We start from the raw sequence: 16,233 nt of genomic DNA, 5'->3' as shown, positions 1-16,233 counted from the left end.
GACTCTGTCCGGGCCGCCGGACTCTGACCGGGCCGCCGGACTCTGACCGGGCCGCCGGACTCTGTCCGGGCCGCTGGACTCTGACCGGGCCGCTGGACTCTGACACAGATGAAGGCTTTTATCTTTAGATTTTTTTGTTGTTGACGTAGCTCAGGTAACGGGACGTGGAGAACCTCTGTAGGAAGTTGGGTTTCGTCCCTGTTGGATGAAGTGTACAGAAACTGCTCTCTCTCTCTCTCTCTGAGACGACTTTCAGCGTTTCTGCTCGTTATTGGGAATTAACCGATGCCGTTAGTAGAACCCCGCCTCGCCAGGACCGGCGGGTTTCCGCTCTACGACCTGGGATCGGCTGCTCCAGCCGTACTGACGACTAACGAGCTTCTGTTTACACTGAAAGTCACGGCGGCTCGGATGCAGAACCACTGGCATGACTAATCCTGACACAATAAAACAGACGTATTTATGTCTGACTGAATCTCTTCAGGTTTTCAGAAAAATAGCAAAGAAAAATATAATATTTTCACCGTCTGGCTTGCCGTTGGGCTGAAGATGACCTTTGACCCCTTCCCATGTTGATGGACAGCAACAGTTGCTTCTCTGAGGTCATTGCTGATGTCTTTCCCTCTTGGTGTCGGGTTACATGAAACCTTTGAATTCATTTTATTATGAAACAAATGATTTACTTTCAGGTTTATCAGTAAGTCCAAGATAAACATGAAAAACAGCATTTTTATATCCATGTAACTGCTGTCTGATTGTAGACTGCACTTTTATTTTAATTTAGTTTATTTATATAACACCAATTCAGATTAAATGTCATCTCAGTGCACTTTACAACAATCCAATCATAATTTCTTTCCAATTAATCCGAGTCATCAGTCGGTGTGTTATGCTCAGTTTGTTATTCAAATTGGGTTTGAAAAGTTTTCCAATTCTTCTGGTTGCAGCGACAGTAGAGAGGAAAACTCACCTTTAACAGGAAGAAACTTCCAGCAGAACCGGAACCAGGCTCGGTGTTGGCGGCCATTTTTCATGGCCGACTTGGGTTTTCACACAAAAGCACCGATTCGGGAAGAATTAAAAATTGGAGAGCAGTAGGAGAATGAAGCAGAGCAAAGAAAAGTGGACAATCGGTCCACAGTGAAGAATTTAACATCCAACTCAAAAATGCAGAAAGATGCAATCAAAGATTAAACTGAATCTTGAATTTTAAGAATGTAGTGTTTAATCACTTGCTAACTTCCAGTCCATCATTGTGATATATGTAGGAAACTTATCAGTTAATGGTGGTTCTAATGTCAACAGTTAGCATTTCCCAAATCTGGCCAAACAAAATCCTCCCCAGGCCCGCAAACGGCCCGAGGGCCAGACATTGAACACCTGTTGGTTAGACCGGATGTCTAACATAGCATAGCTATCTACAGGTTAGCTTAACCGTGTTATGGAGCTAAAATGTCGGCGCCTCTCCATTAGTTAATGTTCTGAAAGGTCCATAAAACCCAAATTGACCGAACATGACTCTCATTCTTCAGCAGTCGCTCGGTTTTGGTCTGATAAACGGCTTTAAATGATTTACGCGGCGTCATGACGTCTCTCTGTGTCGGTTCGTTGCCTGGAGACGGCTCCCGCTCCTGTGGCCGTTGCTATAGAAACGCCGGACCCGAACGCGCCGCCCTCGGGTCAGAACCTTCTGGAACGGAGGTGAGTTAAAACCCACAAAAACGAGCCTTTTGGGTCCAGTTTAGGACCGAATCAGGGAGGTTCTGTGTTGCTGTAGGACTCCGGGGACAGTTTGGACTCGGACAGGTAAAGTTCTGATGGTACAATTGACTTTGTGAAGTTGACAACTTATTTATTATGTGAAATATTTAAGATAATTTTTTATTCCATGTACAGTACCAGTGATTGGACATCAGAAATCAGTTTTGGTTTATGGTTGGAGTTTATATTGACAAGTTACTGTAAAAAAAATAGTTAATTTTAAACTTAATAAAAAACGAACCTAATCCAATAAACATTTTTGTTTTGTTCAAGTCAGAAATACTCTGTTGAATCTGGTAACAGCTCTGCTATCAGTTCATATGTATAGTTATTATCTCAGAGTCTGGAGTGATGGATGAAAAGTCATTATTACTCATATCAGATTCACATTTTACCAATATTAGTCATCAATCAAACAAAACCTGACTAAGATGGCGGTTCTCCAGACTAAAGGTTCGGAGAACCGCCATCTTGGTCAGGTCCCAGTACAGCACGTCTCAGCGAAAAGGCAGTTCAAGGGCTTTAGGTCTGAAAAACACGAGAATAAAAACAACATGGAGACCAAAACTTTATGAAAAGTCGGATCAGGTTTCCACCAGTGCAGAGCTTGCTCAGAAATGGCAGCAGTGAGGTGGAGACCTTTAGGCACATTGTCAAGAGAAGGAGCAGACAGACTAACGGACTTCAGTATGTAAGGCTCCACATGCAGAGTGTTTCAGGAAGCCAATATTTCAGGGTTTCTCCAGGCCTGGAGTCAGCACGCCGCTGCAGCAGGATGTCTGCTCTTTCATCGAAGCCCAGCCTGCGGCACAGCGTCTCAGAGTGGCTCAGCAACAACCAGCAGCTGGCCGCCACCGCGCAACACGAGCGACGCGTTTCCCACGAGGTCCGGCAGGAGGGCCGGACGCTGCGCAACGAGACCCACTGCAAGGTGGGGCGTCCAGGCTCACGTTCAGGGTCCGGACTGCCGAGAACAGCTTGGGGAGCTTTAGCTTAATGGTTCATTTCTTTTTGTGTTTTTTATTTGGATCCGTTTTATGGGGTCTAGTTTGTAAAGATGCAGACAAACCCAGTCATGCCTTATATTAGTAATACATCAAACTCACATTGTGCTTCTCATGACTACATAGCCTATAAAATATGGGAGCTCATTTTTCAGACATCTTTTCACCATGTTACTCGTTTATAAATGTCAATTTCAAGCTACATGCTGTATTTAGTTAGCATGCTAAATATTTATCTCCAAGCTAAATTTTTAGTTGTTAAATAAAATATATACCTATTAAATATGTAACTTGCTGATTGTTTAACTAAATATTTAGCATCTAGCTAGAAAACTAAAATTTAATTTTGAGCTAAATATTTAAACCAGACTTAAATATTTAGCTTGTTAATCAAGTATTTCATTTGAAACTAATGTAAATTAACATTGAAAAAATATGATTTTGGCTAATTAACTTCCATCTTTTCCTCTTACGACAGGTTGAATCAGCCCAATTATTGCTGATGAGTTTGAATTGTGTAATTTGAGCTCAGAGCCACAGACAGTGACTGACGTCAGAGCTGCGGTTCCTCCTGTCGGCCTGCAGGGGGCAGAGTTTCAGCTACCTGGCTGGATTCTCCTCCATGTGTCTGTTGAATCGTGGAGCTTCTCCTGCAGTAAACGACTGAACCGTTTTTCCTCTGCGTGTGCAGACGGTGTGGGATGAGGGCGACACGTCCCGCAGGCTCAGCGATCGGATCTGGGATGTTTCCCGCTGGAGAGACGTCCTGGAAATCTGTGCCCAGAAGATGGACGAGGAGATGGAGGCTCTGACTCTGGTGATGGATCAGAAACGTTTCTCAGGTTTTGTCCCCACATGTTTCTCATCATTCTGCGTTTCTGTGCCGTTCCAGTCCAAAGAGCGGAGCGAGCTGGCCCTGGCCGCCACCTCCGTCCCCCTGGAGGTCGCCAACGAGTGCCTGACGCTGAGGGAGGGTCGGCGCGGTTACGAGCTGGTCGGCGACCCGGTGGAGGCGCAGCTGAAGCAGGAGGCGGAGCTGATCGAAGGCGTGCAGCAGCGTCTGCAGCGCAGCGTCGACCAGGCCTTCGAGCAGCTGGGGTGAGTCCTGCCGAGGGTCCGGCGCCACGCCGACCCGACTCCTGCCTCCGACTGACGCTCTTCGCTCTGCCGCACAGCGTCCTGCAGGAGGTCCGACACCAGCTGACCTCTGACCTCCAGAACAAGATGGAAGCTCTGGACATCGACACGTCCTGCCTGTCCCTCACAATAAAGTCACCGAGCATCTCCCTGAAGACGAACCCGACCCGGATACCGTCAGGGTGAACCGTGCTAGTCCTGAAGCGGCTCTTGGTCCCTGATCTCCATTTCAGTTGTAGAACAGCGTGGCGTCGTCGTTGGCGACCGTTTGAGCCAGTTGTTGATGCTTTTACTGCCACTTGGCTGGATTCCTGAAACTCTTCATATAAAAGGTTTAGAGCAGGGGTCCCCAAACTTTTTCCTGTGAGGGCCACATAACTTTTACCTTCTCTGGTTGGGGGCCGGAGTCGGTTTGTTTCTCGATTGATTTTTACCCAGAAAGCACATGGGCAAAAACCGTTAGTGAAACGGTCACTGGGACTGACTAGTGTATATTTCATTGAGGGAAAGTAACATAAAGGCTGGTTTTGAAGTATAAGCTGCTACTTACAGGCTTCGAAGAACTCGACCTGGAATGTGGCGTTCATAACAAAGACGTGTTCATCTGCTCTACCGCTAGCAAACAACCAAACTGATTAAATAACATAAAAGTCAAGCAGTTCCCTAAAAGTCCAACAGATGGCAGCAATGCGCCATGCAAAACAAAACACCCACAGTTTACAGGACACACTTCCTGCTAAAGATGGTTGTATATATATAAACCGGAAAATACGGTATATGAAAAAAAATCTGAATGCTCTGGTATTGTTCAGGGGGCCGGAACAAATGTGGAGGTGGACCGGATCCGGCCCGCGGGCCGCAGCTTGGGGACCCCTGGCTTAGACCATTGAGACGAAACGAGAGCACTAAGCCTGTCGCAGAAAGCAATAAACCCCAAACTGATCTGCATGATTTGTTGTTTTTCTTTCTAAAAGAGAAAAACTTTCTCCAGCTTGGCGTTTTGCTCTCAACCTTTTTCTAGAGCAGTTTTGTTTCCACAGACTTCATAATTCATTTATTTTGTCGTTTATTTTTGGATATTTAAAAATGTCTTCCAGTTCCAGAGTTAAATTTTCTTTAGAAGTTTATTGATCTGTAAAATGTGTCCTTGCATTATTAGGCCATTATTACTATAAATCACCTGAAAATGGGCCCAAAACAACAACATTATAATTTATTGCAATAACTTCTGGGCCAATTTAAATGTGTTATGTTGACGTACAGCAGGTTTGACCGGCACCCTGCTGAATTCATGTCAGAGTTTTACTGCTGGTTCTTAGAACTTTAATTGGCTTCGCTCCACTTCTTGCTGTAAAGACACGTTACATCGACGTTACATCAGATTTGTGCCTTTTCTGCTTCGGCTCCCAATTTATGGAACAATCTGCCTTCTTACATTAGCTCTGCTCAAGTGCTTCATTTTTATTCTACAGCATTTAAATCTCTGATTGTTTTCAGTTCTTTTATCAGAAATCGTGTCCGTATTGACGTTTGTACAGCACTTTGGTGCAGCTTATGCATTTAACTCTGGGAACTCGACCTTTGTACGCTGACCTGATGAAATGTCCTCCTCGCTGCAGTTCCTCCAGCCCCCAGCAGTGGGCCCAGTTCAGCCAGTACAACGTGGCGCGAGCCCAGGAGGCCGTCCACGTTTCCCAGCAAATGAGGGAGAACATGAGCCTCGGCAGAGCGCAGGTGGGCGAGATGTGCAGCAACTTACTCCTCACACACAGCAGGGGGCGCTCTAGACGGAGTGGAGAGCACTAGGTCAGATTTACAAAGCGTTTCCCTGATTGTGGTTTGAATGATTCTGTATTAATGTGACAGACGGACCAAGCAGAGCTTTAGATTATTCACTCTGCTGCAGCAGATAATTGAATATTTCAGCTAAATGTTTTCCAGGCAGATTCGAGAACCTGACTTCCTTCTTTTCACGATCAAAACCGACGGAAAAATTCAAGATGGCCGTCAATGAATCACTGATTAGAACTTAGTTTTATTTTATTGTCATTGCCCAGAGGAGAACGGGTTGTGCTCTGGTCACTTACGGTTCTGTTTGCTTACTGCAGGTCCAGAATGAGTTGGAGGCTCAGCGCCGAGCCACAGAGTTCGCTCTCCGTAAGCGGAAGCACCACGAGGAGCAGGCCAGAGATGAGCTGCAGTGGCAAATCAAAACCGTACGAAAGCAAACAGGAAAGTTACGTTTTTAACCATCCAGATGTTCCTGATGTGCTCCCGTCTTTCTGCTCAGACCGAGGATGAAATGGCAGCCATGGAGGGCGACATCCGTGGGCTGGACGCGGACCTGCAGGCCAAGACGGCCTCCCTGAAGCTGGCTCACACCCGGCTGGAGGCCAGGACCCGCAGGTCCGGCGTGGATCTGTGCCGTGACGAGGTCCGTGAAGCCCGGCTCGCTGGCCCCTCCCAGGGAAGCCTCTAAGCTTTCCCTGGTGTTTGTTCGCAGGTGCAGCACGGCCTCGTTGCCGAGGTCCAGCAGCTGGAGGCCACCATCCAGGCCCTGAAGCAGAAGCTGTCAGACGCTCAGTGAGTCCAGTAGATGAGCGTTGCAGCACAAATTCTCCAAGTTTACCAATAATTATCACAGGAGCGGCTTCTGGACCTCAGTACCTGAGTTAGCGTAGTCTTGTCTCTCAGACTCTCTCTGCAGAAGATGACGCTCCACCGCGGCCGCATGCGCCAGGATCTCTCCAGGAAGCAGGAAGCCCTGTCTCTGGAAGAGCGCAGCATGCAGTGCAGGACCCGCATCACGTCCCAGTCCGGCTCCGACCGGAGCGCCGTGCCACTGGTTCCGCTCGTGAACTCCAGCGGGAGGAGCAACCTTCAGCTGCTGGCCCTGTGAGCGGACCCCTCCACTCCGGTCGGTTGGCAGCACGGTGGAGAAGCTGCCTCACTTTCATTCAGTTTTTATTTTTCCATCTTTGAAAATTGCTTCTTTTTTTTTTTTCTGGATAATGGATCCTTCTGGTTTTGGATGCTGTGCACCTGGATAGATTTTGATAATGTCATAAATGGTGGTTGGAAGTAGTGAGAATGAACGCAGAGACCCAGATGAAGACGATGAAGAGTTTAATGAAGAAGATGGAGACAGTCCTGGCTCAGGCAGCACGGCAACAAACAAGCACGTAGCTAATACCGGTAGCAACCGACATACGGACTGAACACGGAAACAAACAACCTCAGGACTTCACAACTGAGGGGAAGCTCACTTGCTGAGAAGCAACGTAGACGCCAACAAAGACGTAAGACCCGACGAAGAACACGGACATCAGGTGGGACTAAATACACACAGGGGTAGTCAAGGCAACGAGACACCTGGGAGACGCAGAGACTCACAGGAAGGAAACTGAACACAAAAAAACTCCAAAAATAAACACACAGAAACACGATCATGACAGATAATACTTAGCTAATTAGTTCTGATGTGTGTAACCATAGCAACAAGGTGGTTTACAACTGGGAGCTGCTGATTAACATTGCAAAAGCTGAAATAATCCCCACAACTGAGGACAGAAAACGGATGCAGCACAGGAGCAAAGAGGAGAGAGAGGAGGAAGAAGTTCAAACCGTCTCTACCGTCCATCGCAGTGGGTGACCTGAGACTGTTGGCTAACAGGATGGATGAACTTCAAGCCCTGTCAAAGGACTCAGACTATAGGAAAAGCAGTGTAGTGTGTTTTACTGAGGCCTGGCTGCAGGGTTACATCCCAGACTCGGACGTCTCTCTGCCAGCCTTACACACGGGAGCTGGAGGTGGATTAGCAGCAACAACAGATGGTGGGTGACACCGTCTCACAGTCCAGACACTGACCTCTTGGCAGTACGTCTCCGTTCATGTTATTTTCCAACAGAGATTTGTTTTACATCTCAAAATGAAGACCTTTTCTGGGAAAATCAGGTCACAACCTGGTTTTTCTGTTCTCAGATTATAAATAACTTGTGCAGAGACTAAAGAAAATGACTGCAACACAGTGGCTATAGGAAGCTGAAGAAGCCTAAAGGGACGAGGCAGCAGACTGGATTGGAAACGGCATCAATGTCTTGACTGAGTGTGTGACTGACATTATTAACTGTGTGTGGACAACACCATCCCCACCAGGACAATCGACAAACTGGATCACCAATAAACTAAAGGAACTCCATCCCTTTCCCCTCTATACATGTAAACGTCCAGCAGAAGTCCGACTTCTCTCATTTACAGAAATACTCAGATGACTCTGCGGTCGTCAGGTGGGTCAGAGACGGTCATGAAGCCGAGTAGAGAGCCGCCTTGAGGCAGGGCGTGGAAACAATCATGTGAAGGAAACAGAAGACGGGTAGATTTCAGGAGAAACGGGGTCAGATCGACATGTGGAACCTCTGGAGATGATGCTTCAAAGAAGGATTTTTCATTGAATCTACTAAGAAATGTTCCCTAGAAATTGTGTGAAAGTTCCCTGCAAGACCCAGAAAACCACCCTGAACATTTTGGCAAGTCTCAGGTCGTTGGTGGACATTTGGCAAGTCTCAGGTCGTTGGTGGACATGGACCGGGCTTTCATATCATTTATTTAATGTTTTGTACCATGCTTGCATACCACAACATATTTCAGAACATTTTGAGTCCAAGAAAAACATTGAAAGTCCTTTCAAAAGCCTGGAGAAGCATTGATCAGGAAGATATTGCCAATTGGAAGGAAAAGCATCAACATGTGACAAACTAGAGGTTTTGGACATTTTTGGTTATCCTATAAATATTCTCCAAAAGGGGATTTAATTGCCTTGTTTTTCTCAGATTTACTCCACCAGCATGTTTATTTAAAATTCAGAGTTGAGCCCGCTCGCTCTCCGTCTTATCAACCGTTCCGTTTAATGATTGTTTGGCTTTGTCATAGTGTTCGACTGCCGCTGATGGAAGCATAAAGGCTGCGATAAGAACGTGAACTTTGACTCTGCTTCAGATAAATAATGTGGTAAACATGGTCATCACCTCAATAAATCCCATAAATCTCACCTGCGTCCGTATTGTTGTCCATCTATAGTTTGAAGATCATTGAAAACAGTGAAGCAAGGAAGTTTGTTCTGTTTTATCCCCAAAAACCATTTTACTTGTGTTTGGGAGCTTAAATTGACCTATTGGCTTCAGATTATGTCTTCAGAGATTGGAACAGGAGTTGTTGCAATTGATTGAAACCATTAGAAGAATAACGAGAACCAATCTGCTGAACCCAACCAGCATTAAAGCAACTATTAGTCTGGAGTCCTGTCAGGCCCGGTTCTCTAGCAAACACCTCCTGTTGTGATTGATTTCAGGGAAAAACATTTCCTGGTATCTCAGGTTCCCTCTAATAAAAGGCCTCAGAGATTTTCTGCTCCATTTTCTTTACCAAAAGCTTCCAACGTGACCGTCACAGGAACTTTCTCTCCGTCATAAACCTGTTAGAGCAACTTTGCGCCACAAACACGTCTCCCTGTCCAAGGGCCCAACCTCCTGTCATCGACCATCACCGAGGCCACGTTTACTGCTTCACTGCCCGGCCCTCCAGGCCACTCTGACAGCATGCGCTTCCTAACCGCTCAGATTATTCTGAATCATTTCACTTAAGGGCCCAGATGCTACCTGTCTGTTGGCCTTTGCTGAGAGGGTGATTAAGGCAGGCTGGTGTGGGGTAAATGCGCCATACTTCTGCCTGAGTGGCTGCGTCTCCTTATCTGTCATCATGTCGTGTGCACCTCGCCCCCAACGCGCCCACTTGGTGGCCACCGCCTCCTTTGTTGCTGTTGTCATCCGACGGTGGAGCTTTTACTTCTGCGTCAGAGATGAGTGCGCACCATGGAGGAAGAGCTCGGCTCGCCCTCCATCACTGACCAGCAGAACGCGAGCAGAGACGACACCAGGACGGACGTCCAGGTGGTCTGCTTGGCTTAGATGCTCTTGTTTGATCGGTCATGGTAAACCAAGAGAAACCTTGGTTCTTCAGCAGACTCGTCTAAAGAGATGGATCTTACGGTCTTGGACTGCGTTGCTCTTTCAGTTTACAGCTTCACCTTCCTGCTGGGACTTCCTGCCAACCTGCTCGTCTTCTTCGTGTACATCCGTAAGGCTCGCAAACACGGTGCCACGCCCAACGTGGTCTACGCCCTTAACTTGTGTCTGGCCAACCTGGCACTCGTAGCCTGGATGCCCGTAAAGGTTCTAGAGACGGTGCTGAAGGACTGGATGCTGCCACCACCCTTGTGCCCAGTTTACACCTTCTTCCTCTACTCCTCTCTGTACGTCAGCTGCCTCTTCATCACCGCCGTCACGATTGGGCGATACCTCAGCATCGCCTTCCCCATCATCTACAAGAGATACCGCCGTGCCAGACTGTCCTGCTACATCTGCGTCGCCTTGTGGGCATTGGTGCTGGTGCACCTTGGGCTTAGCCTGATGGCTGAAGGCGGGGCTTATTTTATCGGTGTCCAGGATGAAGTCTCTGCCTGTTACGAAAATTTCAACGCAACGCAGCTGAAGATCCTGCTTCCCCTTCGCTTGGAGATGGCCATCGTCCTGTTCATTTTGCCTCTGATTGTGACTTCCTTTTGCACGCTGCGCTGCGTCACTCTGGTGTGGCGCTCAAATTTGCCTCCTTTGGGCAAGAGGAGAGTCCTGGCAGTGGCCCTGTCCACATTGGCCGTGTTTGTGATCTGCTATGCCCCCTACAACTCCTCGCACATCGTAGGATTTGTTCAGCAGGAAAGCGTTAAATGGAGGACAACAGCAATACTGACGAGCTCCTGCAATGTCTTCCTGGAGCCAGTGGTGATGCTGATGCTTTCACCTGTTGTGTCGAGGGGCATCCTGGGAAGAATCTGTGGCCAGCAGAGTCACATCAGGTGGAGCGATGGGAGTCGACATCGAGCAAAACCCACCAGCAGGTTTGCAAACACCAAGGTTCCACCTATAACATCTGCCAAGATGCGGACGGAGGCCGAGGTGACGAGAGAAAGTCAAGGATGCGACGGCGAACAAAACAAATCCACCATCTTTCATATCCATGTCTGAACCAGCAGATTTGGGAACTTTATTGTTCCCAATCATGTTTCCTGTAGCTTTCAACCAAATGTTTCAGTGGATGAAAGAAACTGGTGAACATGACAGAGTGAGGAGTCATGATTTCACCAGTTTTTACCATGACTCTTTTTATTTCCTGAGAGCAACAAACCATTATTCCTCAGGAACGTATGGATTTAAAGTTGAATTAGTCTCTTTTTTTAAAAGCAGCAGCGTCATTTGATCATTAGGCAAACCGATCCGTTTGTCCTCCAACCAGCAGTTACTGAAATTTTCATTTCTCTTTTATAACTGATCTATATAAAACACCATTAAGTCAAATGTAAAAGATTTATCTACAATTTAATGTCTAAAACCAATTAATCCCATTAATATATCAGTAAATGTTTCTCAATCGTCAAACATGAAGTTTTTCTCAGAAACCTTGTTTGTGTTTGGACTGTTGTTGGAGTCCAAGAGCAAACAGGAAAGATTCTTAAAAGCGTTTTTATTTGAACTGGATGTTTTCTGTGCAGCCTCTTAATGGTTTGTTTTTACAACTGATGCATTAAAAATGAACTGAATTAAATTAAAGCTTCTGTGTCGTCTTCTTTTTGATCCAAATAAAAACTGATGCCGTATGTCGTCTTACTGTAGCTAAGCATTAATTAGCATGTTATTTCATCTTAGCTTGGTTTATCTCATTTGATCTAAGATTGCTGTGTTGTAGTTCATTTTTATTTGACCTCAGTTGAGTTTTCTAGGATTACGTTATTTTAACTTGGATAATCATAGTTTATCTGAAATCAGTGTAATTTTCTGTGCGATAGCTTAGCATTGTTTCAAAGTTGATTTAGTTTAACTTTAGTTTTCTATAGTTTCTTAAATTATCCTACATATTGCTTTGCTTATTATGTGGAGCTTTAGTCTCACTAACTTTGATCCAAAGATCATCCTAAATGTGTTTATCGTCTGATTAGCTTTTAGTTTACTTTAACATTCCATTAGTTTATTTTTTAAACTTAGTTTATACCAGCTTATTGTTAAGCTGGTATAAACTAAGTAAGCTAAATTCTGACAGAATTTAGCTTATTTTGTTGATTATAACATAATTGGCTTTCTTACTTTTCTAGGTATAATTTATATTTTATCTTTAGCTTATACTGTAGCTTAGCTCATTTACTTTAGCCTTGTAAAGTAAATGAGCTAAACTTTGTAATTTAGCCTTTTCTTTTAGTTTAGTTCATTTTATCTTAGTTTTTCTAGGCTTGGTTAATCTTAGTTTATCTTTGTTTCTGAGCTTGTTAAATATCTAGGTAGCTCAAAGCTAAATATTTAGCATGCTAACTAAATATTTAATTTGGACATTTTGCTTGCAAGCTAAATATGTAGTTTGGAGCTAAATACTTAGTTACGCTCATTTGGTTTATCTAATATTCCCATAATTTGCTTAATATTTTAATTTCGATCAATTGAACTAATCCTTCTTTTTCAGTTTGGCTTAGTTTAATTAGTTTTTTTTATATTTAGGCCAGATTTGCTCGGTTTCCACCAATGATTTCAAAATATTTTGAAGCAATAAAAGTACAAAATAATAAAAAAAACATCAGCTAATGCATTTATATTGCCGTTCAGTCGTTATAGCCAGTTCACCCAAACTGGACCCGCATGTGCAAACCGTGTTTTCCAGCCAATACTGACTGCAGCTGCAGGTGTAACCTGAGAAGTTTGCCCCCTACTGGTCACCAAAGTTGCCTCCTCTCCATCTCCCAGTGACTTTCACACGACCGCATCCTATGATGAACTGCGTCACGCCTGTCCTCCCCTCGGTTGCTGGGAGACCATGTTTAGAGAACAAATTGCGTCCTGAAGTTTATTAAATTTCCGCAGTTGAAGCATATTAAGCAGCTTCTTGAGTTTCGATGAAACAGTCGGACTCCCGAAGGTGGAGACGTCGGACGCAGGGATGGAGAGTTTGGCTCTTGGACCCTGATCCAGGTAAAAACATCCTGAGCATCTCTCCTTGTTTCATGACTTGAGCTGCAGCACCTTGTTGTGATTCTGCTCTGCTGTTTTAAGGAGTGAAGCTGAAAAAGACGAGGAGTTGAAGCATCTAGAGAAATCTCTCCTTCATGTTTGGCTTTCAGTTTTTCTGAACTTTCTTGTGAAAAATTGAAGTCCAGCACAGATTTGAGTCTGTTTGGAAGAGAGCAATGGAGGGTTTTATTTTGAGAAGAGTTTGACCTTTTCTAGATGAAACATTCATATTTCTCCACCCATGGAAAGCAGGAGAACCAGGAAGCCTCCTGAACTTCTGCTTTGTTTTTATGTAAACTGAACATTTTGTGCAACCTGTCACAATAACTCATTTTAACAATATTGTCATGCTGAGATTTTTCAACTAATATTATTTTAACTAATTCTTCATTAAACAAAATATTGAAAAAACAAAAATAAGATTATGATGAAAATTTTAAGATAAAAAACGTGAATATGAGATTCTTTTTTTCCTCTGCGGCCCCCACAGCGCCCCCTGGCGGACCCTATTTTGAAAAAACACCATCCTAAATGATCGTGTCTGTATATTTTGTCGTCTTTATTGCAGCTTCTAGATCCGATCGGCCGCCATGTTGAATCGTCTCTGAGCGCGAATCCGAGCCGTGCGGCCGCCATGTTGTGCAACCAACTGCTGCTCTCCGTCTACATCCTCACCTTCCTGATGGGGGTTCCCGCCAACATCCTGTCCTTCATCACCCTCTGCAGGAAGGTGTGTCGCAAGGCGGCGCCCATCGACGTCCTCCTCCTCAACCTCACCATCTCGGACCTGATCTTTCTGGCCTTCCTGCCCTTCAAAATGAAGGAGGCCTACGACGGCTTGACGTGGCTGCTGCCCTACCCGCTGTGCCCGCTCACCGGCTTCATCTTCTACGTCACCATCTACAACAGCACGCTGCTGCTCACCGCCGTCAGCGTGGAGCGCTACCTGGGCGTGGCCTTCCCGCTCAGGTACGCCGTGTGCCGCCGGCCGCGCTACGCCGTCTGGGCCTGCTTCACCTTCTGGCTGGTGACGTCATGCAACCTCAGCATCGTCTACGTCATGCCGTACTCCCAGTGGAGCTACGGCGGCAGCGCCAGCCCTCCCACCACCTGCTACCTGAACTTCTCAGAGGCCGACCTCAGCATCCTGCTGCGCGTGCGCCTGGAGCTCTTCCTCGTGCTCTTCTGCGTCCCCTTCGTCATCAGCTGCTTCTGCTACGTCAACTTCATCCTCATCCTCTCCCGCCTGCCCAACATCAGCCGGCGGCGGCGGCTGCGGTGCATCGGCCTGGCCTTCGGGACGCTGGCGGTGTTCACCATCTGCTTCGGGCCGTACAACGCCTCCCACGTGGTGGGCTTCGTCCACGGCGACAGCCAGGAGTGGCGGAACCTGGCGCTGATGTCCAGCACCCTCAACGCCTGTCTGGACCCGTTTATCTTCTACCTGTCGTCAGCGGCGGTCCGTGGCGCTATAAACCGCTGCTTCAGGAGCGTCACGGCCAAGATGCACATCCTGGGCTGTGGAGGGCCTCCGCAACGCAAACCGCAGAGCGGGGAACGGTTCCGGGCGGAAGCTCCACCCTGAAGAGCCCGACTTCATTTAATGTTACGGACAGAGGCGGAAGATGTTCTGCCAGCTGACCGGAGGATGATTCCGTTCTGTGGGACTGATCGAAAAGCTCTGGTGGTTTAACGTTTTAATTTAGCATTCCGATTAATTGATTACATCGATTTATGTAACACAATTAATCGCTTTTTTATAATTACAAAAGTTCCGGGCCGGAACCTTTGTATGGACGCGTTTCTGGGGCGTCCATAAATGTGACGTACAGCCGCTAAAAACAGCAATGGAAGCTGCTTCTCTCAGCCGACTGGAGTTTAATTTCTGCTTCTAAGACGATTTGATTGGACGCTGGGAAATAAAATTGCTGTGTTCAAGTTATGCTAAAAGTAGTTAGCCTGTCAGCGAAGCCTGAAATAGCATCTCAATGCTAAACATGTTGCTAATGCTAATGTCGGAAGCCATTGAAGGTCCATGAAGGATCAGGGCTTCCTGAAACTCTGGAGAGTTGAGTGGATAGAACAGATTAAATAAACCATAAATATCTTTGTTGTTGAGTTTATATGTCTACTCATTTATTTAGCAAATGTTGCTTAGTTTTTCAATCTATGGTTTTTGATTAATTGCGATTACAAATCCTTATTTAATTTAATTAAAAATTGTAATCGATTTCCACACTAGTTTAAATACCTTGCTGATAAACCCTGAACATTTCCATCAAGCCGTTGTTTCTGGGCGATGTTAGTTTTTAAAGTCTTCATCTCCTCGTTACCTAAAACATCTTTATGCTCCATTAAAATACAAGTGTAGAACCTACAACTACTTCCATGACTAACTGACAGCACAATATGCATATTGGGCTTTCCGATACATTGCGCAGCCTGATTTTGTTCCTTCTAAAACGTGTATCCGATGTATTTGTGTTTAATTCTATAAGTTATAAACCTGGATTCAGAAAAGCTCCAGATGGAGATAAAGAGAAAATGTATGAAGCTAAATTGGTGCCATAAAGTTTAAAACTGAATAAATGCAACATCTGGTCATATTTGAGTTGTCAGTGGCCTGACGACCCAAATTTGATTCCACACGTCTTGTCATCGGCACCAAACAGGGCCAGAAGTTTAACACGGAAAAAACCTCTTGAATCTGAAATTTCAGTTTCACCTTTAGGTTGTTTTAAACTCGGTTTGACTGAGGACCAAATCAGCAACATTTGTTCCTGCTCCAGCTGCTGTGGTTCCGAGTCAAACCCGAGTTCTGAGATGGATTTTAAGCTCCTCTGGGAGCAGCAGTGATCGGTCCTGGATCCGGGAGCAGCAGTGATTGGTTCTGGATCCGGGAGCAGCAGTGATCGGTTCTGGATCCGGGAGCAGCAGTGATTGGTTCTGGATCCGGGAGCAGCAGTGATTGGTCCTGGATCCAGCTCTGGATCCAGGAGCAGCAGTGATTGGTCCTGGATCCGGGAGCAGCAGTGATTGGTTCTGGATCCAGGAGCAGCAGTGATTGGTTCTGGATCCGGTTCTGGATCCGGGAGCAGCAGTGATCGGTTCTGGATCCGGGAGCAGCAGTGATTGTTTCCTGGATCCGGGAGCAGCAGTGATTGGTCCTGGATCCAGTTCTGGATCCGGGAGCAGCAGTGATCGGTCCTGGATCCGGGAGCAGCAG

General features: G+C 46.0%; 4 protein-coding genes across 8 annotated transcripts in view; 3 read left to right on the top strand and 1 right to left on the bottom strand.

The window, feature by feature from the left end:
• Window positions 1-6: 6 nt before the first annotated feature.
• tekt2 (tektin 2 (testicular)) lies at window positions 7-8,950 on the top strand. Of its 5 annotated transcripts, none has more exons than XM_017307440.1 (10): window positions 7-1,701; window positions 2,497-2,760; window positions 3,457-3,582; window positions 3,658-3,863; window positions 3,941-4,084; window positions 5,522-5,636; window positions 6,011-6,118; window positions 6,193-6,336; window positions 6,406-6,485; window positions 6,597-8,950. In XM_017307440.1, exons 1-10 carry the CDS (start codon window positions 1,585-1,587, stop codon window positions 6,799-6,801), a joined length of 1,509 nt encoding a protein of 502 aa, XP_017162929.1. In that variant the 5' UTR covers window positions 7-1,584; the 3' UTR covers window positions 6,802-8,950. The 5 variants fall into 5 exon arrangements, with proteins under 5 accessions (XP_017162929.1, XP_008421165.1, XP_017162930.1 ...); XM_008422943.2 differs by having other exon boundaries at window positions 1,610-1,806; window positions 2,497-2,692; XM_017307442.1 differs by having other exon boundaries at window positions 1,627-1,701; window positions 2,497-2,692.
• On the top strand, window positions 6,731-15,117 carry LOC103473029 (free fatty acid receptor 3-like). Its single transcript, XM_008422947.1, has 2 exons — window positions 6,731-6,819; window positions 13,576-15,117. Exon 2 carries the CDS (start codon window positions 13,642-13,644, stop codon window positions 14,590-14,592), a length of 951 nt encoding a protein of 316 aa, XP_008421169.1. The 5' UTR covers window positions 6,731-6,819; window positions 13,576-13,641; the 3' UTR covers window positions 14,593-15,117.
• Window positions 9,049-11,564, top strand: LOC103473028 (free fatty acid receptor 3). Its single transcript, XM_008422946.2, has one exon. It carries the CDS (start codon window positions 9,936-9,938, stop codon window positions 10,980-10,982), a length of 1,047 nt encoding a protein of 348 aa, XP_008421168.1. The 5' UTR covers window positions 9,049-9,935; the 3' UTR covers window positions 10,983-11,564.
• Window positions 15,118-15,215: 98 nt separating the features above from the next.
• The window catches only part of LOC108166709 (uncharacterized), a 1,701-nt gene continuing 683 nt past the window's right edge, over window positions 15,216-16,233 (bottom strand). Inside the window, exon 2 of the mRNA XM_017307445.1 lies at window positions 15,216-16,214. Within this exon, the coding sequence (XP_017162934.1) occupies window positions 15,838-16,214 (377 nt within the window). The 3' untranslated portion in view covers window positions 15,216-15,837. The remainder of the gene's footprint in view (window positions 16,215-16,233) is intronic.

The sequence above is a fragment of the Poecilia reticulata genome, linkage group LG11 (assembly GCF_000633615.1).
Source record: "Poecilia reticulata strain Guanapo linkage group LG11, Guppy_female_1.0+MT, whole genome shotgun sequence".
In the NCBI taxonomy this organism is placed as follows: Eukaryota; Metazoa; Chordata; class Actinopteri; order Cyprinodontiformes; family Poeciliidae; genus Poecilia; species Poecilia reticulata.
This window is presented reverse-complemented; position numbering and strand designations above follow the sequence as displayed.